This window comes from Phoca vitulina, unplaced genomic scaffold (genome assembly GCF_004348235.1).
Source record: "Phoca vitulina isolate PV1807 unplaced genomic scaffold, GSC_HSeal_1.0 scaffold14, whole genome shotgun sequence".
Taxonomy (NCBI): Eukaryota; Metazoa; Chordata; class Mammalia; order Carnivora; family Phocidae; genus Phoca; species Phoca vitulina.
The window spans coordinates 32,467,262-32,480,342 of NW_022589717.1; the positions used below are offsets into that span (position 1 = coordinate 32,467,262).

Here is a 13,081-nt window from a genome sequence, read left to right on the forward strand (position 1 = left end):
AATCCCTTGCTTAGAAAAATAAGTCAATAGCAATTGTGAACATGGAATATTTAAAGTTTTACATCCCATGTGGTTTGGAAAAAATATAAAATCAAGTCCATAAACCATAAAAATATGAAAATTCTGACCAACTTTTTTAGAGCTACTAAATATATTCTTAATTTTTATTTGTAGGCATTCCTGTTGATGTAGTAGTCAACATTTTTATCAACAGTTTTGGATCTATTCAAGAGACAACAATGGTAAGATTACAGGCAGTTTAATATTTTTAATTATCAAAATTTTAACTAGAGGATAGTGAAAGTAATAGTAAAACTGAAAAATAAGGAGTAACTCTAAGGAAAAATGCATGCTTTCTTCTAGTATGAAATATCCAAATTCCAAGGTGTGTTACATCAGTGATTTCAGTGCTTATATAATTTTGCAATTCAAATGTAGCCTTAATGCTAATTAAAACTTACAGACTTGGAAGAATTAATATACTCACTCCAAACAACTAATTGGATACCACCTGGGAAAAGCATTTATGCAATGAATATTCTGGAGCAACGTTTATTTCCTAGTATGCTTATATGTATGAACATTAAAAAATATTTAAGTGTTCACGGTTTATTTTTCTTCTAGTTTCCTGAGGAGAATCTTTGTTTACTCTGTTGTGCTAATATTGTGATGTTTGGATCAGAGAATTGTAAAAGGCAAAGAGGAAAATTAATTTTTATAAGGCAACAGAGCTCCCTGAAAAAATTATGTAACAAGAGGAAAGGTCAAGGAAGGGCAAAAGAAAAGCGAGAAAGAGATGATGGGCGGGCTCCTGTCTTGAAAGGAACAGAAAAGAAGGGTTTGAAGGAGTGGCTGCTACCCATAATGAGTTGGACTGCAGGGACAAAGGCTGCTTTAAAGTAGTAGTTGTGTTAGTAGGTTACTAATTAGTAGATTACATTAGCAGATTTTCTGAATGATGTGTGATGTAATTACCCCTCCGCTTCTTAAAAGGCATTCAATAAAGTCTACCTGCTGTTTGATGTTTTAGAATATTAGATTTTGTGCCCTTTTTGAAAAACCACATGCTAAAATGATACTTCAAGTGGGAGAAAAAAGGCCCAAGTTTTTTCTATTTTTTTTGAGATACTTATATTTTATTAATAATATACATTTTGGATTGAAAGACCAGGAATGGATAGAGCACAGTATAATTTTTCAGGGATGATCTCAGGCTAGGGAAAGAATGATTTAAAATATTTATTCCTTTATTCCTCATAGCAGCATAATGTGTTATGAAAGCAACTCTATATTGCATTTAATTTGTGACACCCATTTTTGTATCTAATTGCAATGAGAATGTTATTTATTTTTTGTAGAAGCATATATTTAGCCCCTGAATAACTGATTATTTTCTTAGTGTGTGAATATTTTTAGAGAATTATTCAAAAGAAGATTTTGGAATCAAATTCGTTTATTTCCAGTGACTTTTTAGTTCACCTAAATGATAGAAACAGAGTACAGATCACTAGAAGACAGCTACAGAATAAGATACGGACGACCGTATAGCACTTAGGAGACAAGTGTAACACTCGTTAACAGAAAATGTGGTTAGTCTAGCTAAGCACTTCACTTTGTAAGAATAAGAGATGTCCTTTTCTCAAGGTGAAACTTTAAGGGAATCCATTTTGTCTCTATACTCTTCTCTGTGCCCTCTTTTGTCTTTCATGGCATCATTACCCTAATCCTAAATCATCCCTGAAATATGTTCTGGCCTGTTGGAAACATTCCAATTCTATCTTGCATTTTGGGACAGCTAATGCAAGGATATTTTTTTTCATTTGCATAAAGACTGCACATGTGTCCAGCTCAGTAGGTATCATTAATGTATCTCTTCTTTAGTAATCATTCATTGAATGCCTTCCAAATGTCAGACACTTAAACTTCTGCAGGCCCTATCAGTAGTTACTGGATGACACCGGGTTGAAAACACCTGCGGGAAAGGTATGCTAGAAAAGGGAGATGAATTTTCTTACAGATTATTTGGGGATTATAATAAAATATTGCATATTTATAACGTATTCTCATACTGTCCTCCTTCAGGGATTCATCATAGTAGCTAGCCGGACTACTTATTGCTGGGACCAGATTCAACCGATTCTCATCAGGGAGTCTTTGTCCCTGCTATTTATCCCTGATTTTCATCTCTTATCTTCTAATCAGAGCCTTTTCTGGCTGCTCTGACTCACTTTGTGCCTTCTTTTCAATCCAGGTCTTTCATCTCTATCACTTGTTGCTTAAATCTGATAGCTTCTTTACTGTAATTAAACTATTTTTGTGTGTTTTTCTCTTATTCTCTAATGGAGTGTAAACATTTTAAAATCAGGAATAATGTATCCCACTTCTTCATTTTCCATTTGTTCTTTATTACCTGATATAAACACTGGTCAGGAATACTGGTGATGGACTCAATAGAGTAACTTCAAGGGTATACATGTATGGAGAAGATGAGAGGATATTTCTTTTTTTCTTCCAATCACCCAGGGTGGGCGTCCTTTATTATTATTATTTTTTAGCTTTATTGAGGTATAATTGACAAAATTGTAAGAAATTTAAAATGTACATGATGATTTGATACATGTCTACATTGTGAAAGGAGTCCCCTCATCAAGTTAATGAACACATCCATCACCTCACATATTAATCTTATTTAAAAAAAATTTTGGTGAGAGCATTTAAGTTCTACTCTCTTAGCAAATTTCAGTTATACCAACAGTGTTATCAGCTGTAGTCACCATGTTATACATTAGATCCTGACTTTATTCAGACCTTATTCACCTCATTCATCTTATAACTGAAAGTTTGTATTTTTCTACCAACCTCTCCCTATTTCCCACACCCCCAAGCCTCTGACAACCAGTTTTCTACTGTTTCTATGCTCTCCAGGCTCATCCATGCTGTTGTAAATGACAGAATTTCCTATTTTTTAAGTGAGTAATATTCCATTATATATATATATATATATATATCTCCATTATACACACACACACACCACATTTTCTTGACCCATTCATTCACTGATGGACACTTAAGTTGTTTCCGTACTTTGGCTATTGGAATAATGTTGCAGTGAATATGGGAATGCAGATATCTCTGCAAGATTGTAGTTTTGATTCTGTTGGATATATATACCCAGAAGTGCGATTACTGAATCATATGGTTGTTCTATTTTTAATTTCTTGAGAAACCTCCATACTGTTTTCCACAGTGGCTATACCAGTTTATTTTCCCATCGGCAGTGTACAATGGTTCCCTTTACTCCACATCCTTGTTGGTATTTGTTATCTCTCTCATTGATTGATTGATTCATTCATTCATTTATTCTGCTAATAGCCCGAGAGCATATTTCTTAAAAACAAAGAAAACAAAAAAGTCCCTGGAAACAAGAGGTTGGGAAAACAGAGAGTATTAGATTTGTCTAAGTACAGGATATATGTTCAGGGAAACAATATGGTGGGCAGTGTGTAAGTTGCAATGTAGACCGGCTTGTGCTTGAATCTGTTGTGTACCTCATGTGCTATACCCTGACAAAGAGTGAATAAATTACAAAAATAAAGCAAAAATATTTTGCCTGGCATAGTAGCTCTCAGTGATGGTGATTCTTGGGTTGTTATGCATTTTCAAATTCATTTAGTATTTCACAATAGAATCTCATCCCAAAGAAAATGCTACAGAAAATGAACCATTTATAAGTTTGTTAGTAACACCATGGTACAGTTGTGGTTTTGTTTATTAATAGCCCCCTAGAAATCTCCCCTACAAAGATCTGCTGAAATAAAGGAAGTCGTAAAGTCTGGGAAGCTTTAATATTACCCCAAACTTTTCTCTCCCATTCAGACCTTTCTACTTCAACTAGTAGTTGCTTATTCCAGAAGGCATAATGCAGGACGCAGAGCTCGGAGGGGTGACTGTGACTTCAGTAGCTGCTAGTCAGGTGGTGGACAGATATAGGGCAGCTTCTGAAAAGGGGAGGGCGCCCATTCCTTTTTTCCAACAGATAATGTTGATTATCAAAGAAGCAATCAAGGTTATAGGCATTCACATTGTTGTTAGGAAATTTGAGCCAATTCCATTTGGGAACCATTGCTTCATGCTTATTTGTTTTTTAATTCAGTTGCTAACTGTTGGTGACTAAATTAAAAGTAATCTCACATTTATTCAGAAGCCATAATTGTGTAGTGAAGGAAAAATTATAGCCATATTAATATTCCTTAAAATATTCCACACTTCCATGGTTATATGCCCCTTCAGCTTGTTTCATGATCTCATTTTATAACTTTATAATTCCTTTTTCTCATATCTGTGTGTTTATTTGTGTTCCACTACCTTACATTTTTGTAAGGTATCATTATAAATACTATACGTGGTATTTACTGACTTTAATAGTAACATCACCAAAATCGTCAAATAAATGTAATCATCCTAATTTGAAGTTCTAGTTTTATCAGTTTATATGTTACTGCCTGTGGCAACTGAAACAAGAGTATTCAGAACAATGAAAAGAATGGTTTTTTAGAGGCCAGGTGGTGTCTGCTCTGTGGTTATGTTTATAATATTTGTTGATTTTTCCATTCAGTTCTTACCTTTGGCTTAAATCACTGGGATTTTCATAATTGAAAATGTGAACTATTGCACTTGTGGGGGAAAAAATTGGGTAGTATGGTTTATTATACTAATCTATACACAGAAACTTCATCTCATCAGAAATACATAAGAGCTATTTAATGGAAATGGGAGCCTGTTTATGTAATCCATATTCTTTCTTTGGTTTAGGCATGCTTCATAATTATATTGAATTATTATTATACTATAATTCATGATCCCATCAGACTTTCTATGCCTTTCTGCTGCATGGCTTATTATTTGTCTTAATAGACTTCAGTTCTTTTTGAGCAACCCAGTGTGCCTATCAGGAAAAAAAAGTCACATTCGGCATCTGCTAGAAGAGCTGAATCCTAGTTCTTGGCAATTATTTATCTTTGTTGTTTTAAAAACAATTTCATGTATTTCCCTTTATATAGACTTACATTTCTTTCCTTAAAACTTGTCTAAGTTTACTATTTCTTTTTTCTTGTTGCTTTTATTATTAACTTTCCAGCATTATTTCATTGTAGAATAATATTAGACATGTTTGTCCCCATTTTTTTTCTATTTTATGTCTTAGATACACAAACCTTCAAAAGGTTTTTATATTTATTTTTTCTCATATGATCTATCTTCAGGTTTGTACCCTGTGGTAGGCTAAATAATGTTGCCCCAAACTGTCCATGTCCTAATCTCAGAACCTGTGGATAAGCTATTTTACACAATAAAAGAGACTGTGTGTCTGTGATTAAAGTAAGGATCTTGAGTTGGGGAGATTATTCTGGTTATCCAAGTGGGTCCACTATAATCACAAATATCCTTATAAGCAGGAGGCAAGAGGATCAGAGTCAGTAGTGGTAGATGTGATCAAGACAGTATGAACATGGAGTGATGCAAGGATGTGATGTATCAATCAAGGAATGTAGGCAGCCTGTAGATGCTGAAAAAGCAAGGAAATAGAGTCTCTCCTCAGATCCTCCAGAAGGAGTCAGCCCTGCAGATACCATGACTTTAGTCCCATGAAACTAATTTTGATGCTCCAGAACTATAAGACAATAGTTTATGGTATTTTAAATCACTAAATTTTTGGTAATTTTGTTACAGCTGCAATGGGAAACTCATACACATGCTGATGAACACTTTGTTAATGCATTTTTTTTCCCTCCCAAATTCTGTTGCAGGATTATCTGATTACATATAACTTCATCCCAAATGCTACTGGAGAGTTATCTGATTATGTATATAACTTTTTCCATATATGGAAATGGCAAAACAATCAATGGTTTTGAATTCAGTGATTATTAAAAGCTCTCACTTGTTAATAAGGACATAATTTGAAAGAGAATATATATTTTAGTTGTTAAAAATGTGTTTCATTCTCTTTTTTTGTCAAAGTTACTTTTTTAGTGTCTGCCTTAAAATGAAGATAATATGATTTGTCATGGATACTTTCCTCTTCCCTTTTTTTCTCGTAGCTGTATAATTTAGAAGTATTGGTGATTAAACATCATATTAGGCAATAAGGAAGGAAGAGAAATGCTCAAGTTTTTTTTTTTCTTCTTCCAATAATTTGTCATTGTTATCAGTTGATATAGGAGAAATTAAATTAATGATATTAATAATACTAGACAAATATCCTAACCTGTCAAAATGTGACAGTAATATGTATTAAATAGAAGTATGTTGGATACTTTCTATTCAGCCCAACAGACTGCTACTCTGATGGAGTTTATAGTTTAGTGACGCACCACTGCACCACCTAGCAGGCCCTCCTAATATACATGGAATATTGGAATAGGTCTAGAAAATTTTAAATATTCGTAAGGTGTTATTAAATAATATTTAACTAACTTTTTTTTTTTTTTTTTTACAAAATGACATATTGGGAAAAATTGCTAAAATACAACCTAAAAAAATTTAGTGGTGTATTGTTAACTCGTAATTCTTACATGAAATATCTAACCTCACTAATGACTAAATTTAAATCCTTTTCAAGCTAGGCTTATAACAGCTCTGTTGACGGAACTTTAATTATAATGCTACCCATGCTATGAGAGGTGATCTCCTTTATTTCCTTGTGAATGCTAATATTTTTATTATAATGTAAAGACTACAGATGAGCTAAAGATGGCCTGTGTGAAAGCCAGCTAAAAATTATAACTAACCAGAATAGCTATCCTAACAACTCGAAGTATAAACATTTTTTAAATATTAAAATTTCAATAATGCAGCGTAACCAGTTTTAATGTCTTGTTGTGAAATGTTTTATTGCCTTGAAGAAATAGTTGAATTTGGGTGTTAATTGGGACTGAAAATTTTGGAGAACATTCATTTTCCAGATAATGACTAATAGTGTGCTCTTTGGAATGAACAATGAGTAGTATTTGTCACCAAGTTCTTTAAAAAACAATTAAGTAATTTCCCACTGATAAAAGAAGTCTGTTTGATGGGAATTTGTTCATTGCAAAATAAATGATAAAGCTATAATTATTGTGATTGAATAATTGAAAATAAATAGGTTTCAAAGATAGTTATCTTAATATAGAACATTTGAAATGCCAATAGCTAGCAATTATTTAGAGATGCTCATAAAACATTAACCAAAGCAACTAATGAGCTTTTATCTTTTTATGAATGTTAAACTCAAACTATTAATTTAAACTGTAAAATTTTAAAACATTCTTAAAAGATATATAAACCTGATACAACTTGAATTGAATCATAATAATACATGGCTACACAGCTAATAGAAAAGCATCTTTCAAGTACTTTTATAATGAAATAATAAGATATAATGACCAAGACTGATAAAATGAAATAAGCAATTTCCAGTTTTTCAGTGATGCTGATTATAATACAACTTTGGAAGTTCTACTAAAAAATTAAGAAAAGGATTACTGTAGAGGCTTGAAGCTTATGTGGTGCATTAAGCTTACAATGGAGCACTTGAAAGCAAGAAGAATAATTCAGGAGGTGCTCAGAAGCAGATTTTAGCACCATGTCAAGATCTGTGACCTTGAAGTAGATTATTGTTAAGAATAATTGTTGTTTGGGGGCACCTGGGTGCCTCAGTCAGTTAAGCATCTACCTTCAGCTCAGGTCATGATCTTGGGGTCCTGGGATCGAATCCCGCATTGGGCTCTCTGTTCAGCGGGGAGTCTGCTTCTCTCTCTCCCTCTACCCCCCCACTCAAGCTTTCTCTCTCTCTCTCAAATAAATAATAAAATCTTTAAGATAAACAACAAAAAAAATAATTGTTGGTTGATCAACACAGTACAGAGCAAAGTGAATGTGTTACACTACATGCAGAATTTTTTTTGAGGCAAAAAATAATCTTACTAATCTGTGTTACCAACATTATAAAAGAATAACAGCAGCATAAAGGATATATCCTAATAAGGCAGTGTATTTGTTTGGCCAGTTGCAGTTCATATACTTTACATACTACATCATTTAATCTTTATAAAAACCCTATCTTTGTGGGTAAGTTATTATTATCCCCATATTATAGATAGGGAATTTTGTCCTCTGTTTACTTCTTAATCCTCCATAATCTTGCTTTTAATATGCCACTCTACCAAAAATGCTTTTGCTAAAATTTTCAGTGACTTCCTCATTTGCTGAAAGTATTGAGTGTGACTATACTTGACGCTGTATGACACCTGCTACTGCTGACCTTCTCAGAGCTTTGGCCTGTTTGGTTTGGTGAAATCACATTTTCAGGGTTTTCTTTTTTCCTCAGTCTTCTAGCCTGCCCTTTGCATGCCCGCCCTTCCCAGGGTTATTTTTTGCCTTGCATTCCTACTCTAATTAATAACTTTTGGACAAACTCTTCATTAGTCTTCTTCTTCTTCTTTTTTTTTTTTTTGGTTATGTTTTCAAGATTCATTTATGTCATAACATGTATCAGAATTTCATTCCTTTTTATGGCCAAATAATATTCCTTAGTGTGTATGTGTATACAGGCATACCTTGTTTTATTGTGCTTTGTAGATACTGTGTTTTTCACAAATTGAAAATTTGTGGCATCCTGCAATGAGCAAGTCTATTGGAGCCATTTTTCCAACAGCATTTGCTTACTTGCTGTCTCCTTGTCACATTTGGTAATTCACACACTATTTCAAACTCTATTATTAATATTATATTTGTTATGATGATTTGTGATCTGTGATCTTTGATGTTAGTCTTATGATTGTTTTAGGGCATCAGGAACCAAGCTCATATAAGATGTCAAATTTAATTGATAAATGTTGTATGTGTTCTGACTATTCTACCAACCAGCCATTTTCTGTCTCTTTCCCTGTCCTTGGGCCTCCCTTCCCTAAGATAGACAATACTGAAATTAGGCCAATTAATAACCATACAGTGGCCTCAAATTGTTCAAGTGAGAGGAAGAATCACATACCTCTCACTTTAAATCAAAGGTAAAAATGATTAAGCTTTGTGAGGAAGGCATGTCAAAAGCCAAGATAGGCCAAAGGCTAGATCTCTTGCATCAAAGGCTTAGCCACGTTGTGGATGCAAAGGAAAAGTTCTGGAAGAAAATTAAAAACGCTACTCCAATGAACACATGAATGATAAGAAAGTAAAGCAGTCTTATTGCTGGTATGAAGAAGGTTTGAGTGGTCTGGATAGACGGTCAAAACAGCCACAACGTTCCCTTAAGCCAGAGCCTAATCCAGAGCAAGGCTCTAACTCTTTAGTTCTATGAAGACTGAGAGGGGTGAAGAAGCAGCAGAAGAAAAGTTTAAAGCTAACAAAGGTTGGTTCATGAGGTTTAAGGAAAGAAGCCATCTCCATAACATCAATGCAGGATGAAGCAGGATGAAGGTGCAGTGCAGGATGAAGCAGCAAGTGCTGATGGAGAAGCTGCAGCAAGTTCTCTAGAAGATCCAGCTAAGACAATTCATGAAGGTGGCTACACTGAACAACAGATTTTCAGTGTACACGACACAGTCTTCTACTGGAAGAAGATGCCATCTAGGACTTTCATACCAGAAAGAAGTCAGTGCCTGGCTTCAAAGCTTCAGAAGACAGGCTGACTCTCTTGTTGGGGGCCAGTGCAGCTGACAACTTTAAATCGAAGCCAGTGTTCCTTTACCATTCTGAAAACCCCCGGCCCTTAAGAATTATGCTAAATCTATGCTGCCTGTGCTCTGTTGATGGCACAAGAAAGCCTGTATGACAGCACATCTGTTTACAGCATGGCTTACTGAATATTTTAAGCCCACTGTTGAGACCTACTGCTTGACAAAAAGATTCCTTTCAAAGTATGACTGCTTCTTGATAATGCACCTGGTCATCCAGCCATTCTGATGGAGATGGGCAGTGAGATTAATGTTGTCTTCATACCTGCTAACACAACATCCATTCTGCAGCCCAGGGATTAAGAAGTAATTTTGACCTTCAAGTCTCATTATTTAAGAAAAACATTTTGCAAAGCTATTGCTGTAATAGATAGTGATTCCTCTGATGGATCTGGGCAAAGTAAATTGAAAACCTTCTGGAAGGGAAGGGATGCAGCATTTAGATACTTCTAAGAACATTTGTGATTTGTGGGAAGAGGGGTCAAAATATCAACATTAGCAGGAGTTTGGAAGAAGCTGATTCCAACCCTCATGGATGACTTTGAGGAGTTCAAGACTGCAGGAGAGGAAGTAGCTGAAGATGTGGTGGGAATAGCGAGAGAACTAGAATTAGACGTGGAGCCTGAGGATGGGACTGAATTGCTGCCATCTCATGATCAAACTTGAATGGATGAGGAGTTGCTTCTTTTGGATGAGCAAAGGAAGTGTTTTCTTGAGATGCAGTCTACTCCGTGAAGACGCTGAAATGACAACAAAGGATTCAGAACATTACATAAACTTGTTGATAAAGCAGCAGCATGATTTGAGACGGACTCCAGTTTTGAAAGAAGTTCTGCTATGGGTAAAATGCTGTCAAACAGCATCACATGCTACAGAGAAACTGTTCATGAAAGGAAGAGTCAATGGATATGGCAAACTTAATTGTTCTCTTGCCACAGCCACTTTGACCTTCAGCAGCCACCAGCCTGGTCAGTCAGCAGCCATCAACATTGAGGCAAGACACCCTCCACCAGCAAAAAAAATATTATGACTCACTGAAAGATTAGGTGATGGTTAGTATTTTTTAGTAAGACTATAGTACAGTGTAAATGTAACTTTTACATGCTCTAGAAAATCAGACAATTCATTTGACTTGCTCTTTTGCAATTGTCACTTTATTGCAGTGCTCTGGAACTGAACCCACAATATCTCCAAGGTACCCTGTATACCCCATTTCATTTATCCATTTATCTCTTGATGGACATTGGGTTGTTTCCATCTTTTGGCTCTTGTGAATAATGCTGCAGTGAACATGGGTGTGCAAGTATCTGTTGGAGTCTCTGCTTTCAGTTCTTTTGGGTTTATACCTAGAAGTGGAATTGCTGGATCACATGGTATTTCTATGCTTAAGTTTTTGAGGACATAGTATAATTATTTAAAAGTTAAAAATGTACATTTAGTGAGGAAGTACGGACATGTTAGTGATTTATTTAACTCATTAGTGAGGGACGCAGCGGGATAGTAAAGCTGCTTCAGTGGAAAATTCAGGAGCTTGAAGTGAAAGAATGAATGCTGAAATTAGATTGCTAAATTAGATACAGGCTTGTTAATGTCGCACAGGGCAATAAAGGCTTAATCTTTGGGGATATCTTTTCTACCTGACATAGAACATTTGCATCTATACCAGGCAAATATCATTTGCAATTTATGAATCTTCTGTATCTTATCTGCTTTTGCAGAGTCTAGGCCCTAACTAATTGAAAATGGCAAGTCAGACAAAGTTACACTTTCCTAGAGAATCGTACAACCCTTAGGTAGGCTTGTTATACAATGTTTCAGCATGATATTGAAAGGGCAAATGATAATCTTTTTTTCCTTATTTCCAAATTTTGATTTTTCTTACCTTTGTGTTTATTCCCTTACATTTTGTTTATACTGTTTTGCATTCACTTTTTTTTTTTTTTGTAACTTCATCTTTGTATATATCTTTCTTAGGTTGTATTACTTTGTTGAAATTTATTTACTTTTCTTTAAATTTTGATACATATTGCCAAATAACCCTCCAGGAAAGTTTGTACATTTATTTTTCTATTGGTGGTGTATGAATGTGCCAGCTCTCCATGCCTTGGCCAGTGATAAATATGATTACTCATCATCATTTCCAATTTCATGGGCAAAGTGAAAAAAATAGAATCTTGTTTTTCATTGCTTGTCTTTTGTAGTGAGACAGAACATATCTTCATGTTTACTGGTTCTTCGTAGCAAACTTTGCTATAGAGTTTTTCATGCGAGTTGTTACTTTCTTAAAAGAAACTTGCAGTATCACTCAGTGTTTTTGAGAGAACTGTCAGATTGTTTTATACAAATCCTGTTCATGTTTAATGTTATATAACATTCTATCATATGAAAATAACATATTTTACTAATCTGTTCCCCCCTGATGGATTTTAGATTGTTTCTGGGTTTTTTTGTTTGTTTATTTTTTTGTTTATTTTTTGGCTATTATATATATGTATGCAGTAGATGTCTTTGAAATGTATTTATGTACCAAGTACATTTACTTTTAAAACTAGACTTCATTTTTTAGAGCAGTTTTAGCTTCACAGCAAAATCGAGCAGAAAGTATAGAGAGTTCTCATATACCCCCTGCCTCCCCCTGCCCACAACTTCCCCCACTATCAACCTCTGCACCCAAAGGTGTGCATTTGTTGCAATCAGTGAACCTACAATAACACATCATCCCCTAAAGTCTATACATTACATTAGGATTTACTCTTGGTGTTGTTCATTTCATGAGTTTTGACAGATGTTTGAACATATGTATCCACCATTATAATTTTATACAGAAGAATTTCACTATCCTAAAAATCCTGTGTTCTACATGTTCATCTCTCCCTCCCCTATAACCCCTGGCAACCACTGATTGATTGATTGATTGATAGATTTTTACTGTATCCAAGTTTTGCCTTTTCCAGAATGTCATATAGTTGGAATCATGCAGCATATAGCCTTTTCAGATTGGCTTATTTCACTTACTAGTATGTATTTAAGTTTCCTGCATGTTTTTTTATGGCTTGATAGCTCATTTTTTTTCTTGTTGAATAATATTCTGTTGTCTGGATGTACCACAGTTTATCTGTTCACTTACTGAAGGACATCTTGGTTGCTTCCAAGTTTCAGCAATTATGAATAAAGCTGCTATAAACATGAAAGTGCAGGTTTTTGTGTGGGTGTAAGTTTTCAGCCCCTTTGGGTAAATACCGAGGAGTGCAGTATGGTAAGAGTATATTTAGTTCCAAACTGTCTTCCAAAGTGGGTGTACCATTTTCATTCCCACCATCAGTGAATGAGAGTCCCTATTGCTCTGTATCCTCATTTGCATTTGGTATTGT

General features: G+C 34.7%; 1 protein-coding gene across 3 annotated transcripts in view; it reads left to right on the forward strand.

Moving 5' to 3' along the window:
* GLRB (glycine receptor beta) overlaps positions 1 to 13,081 on the forward strand; it is an 86,171-nt gene that overhangs the window by 37,412 nt on the left and 35,678 nt on the right. For 2 of the 3 annotated variants that reach the window (XM_032413064.1, XM_032413065.1), the window contains one exon: positions 175 to 242. The exons of the other annotated variant lie outside the window; for it this stretch is intronic. In XM_032413064.1, coding sequence (XP_032268955.1) covers positions 175 to 242 — 68 coding nt within the window. The remainder of the gene's footprint in view (positions 1 to 174; positions 243 to 13,081) is intronic. 3 annotated transcript variants of the gene reach the window in all.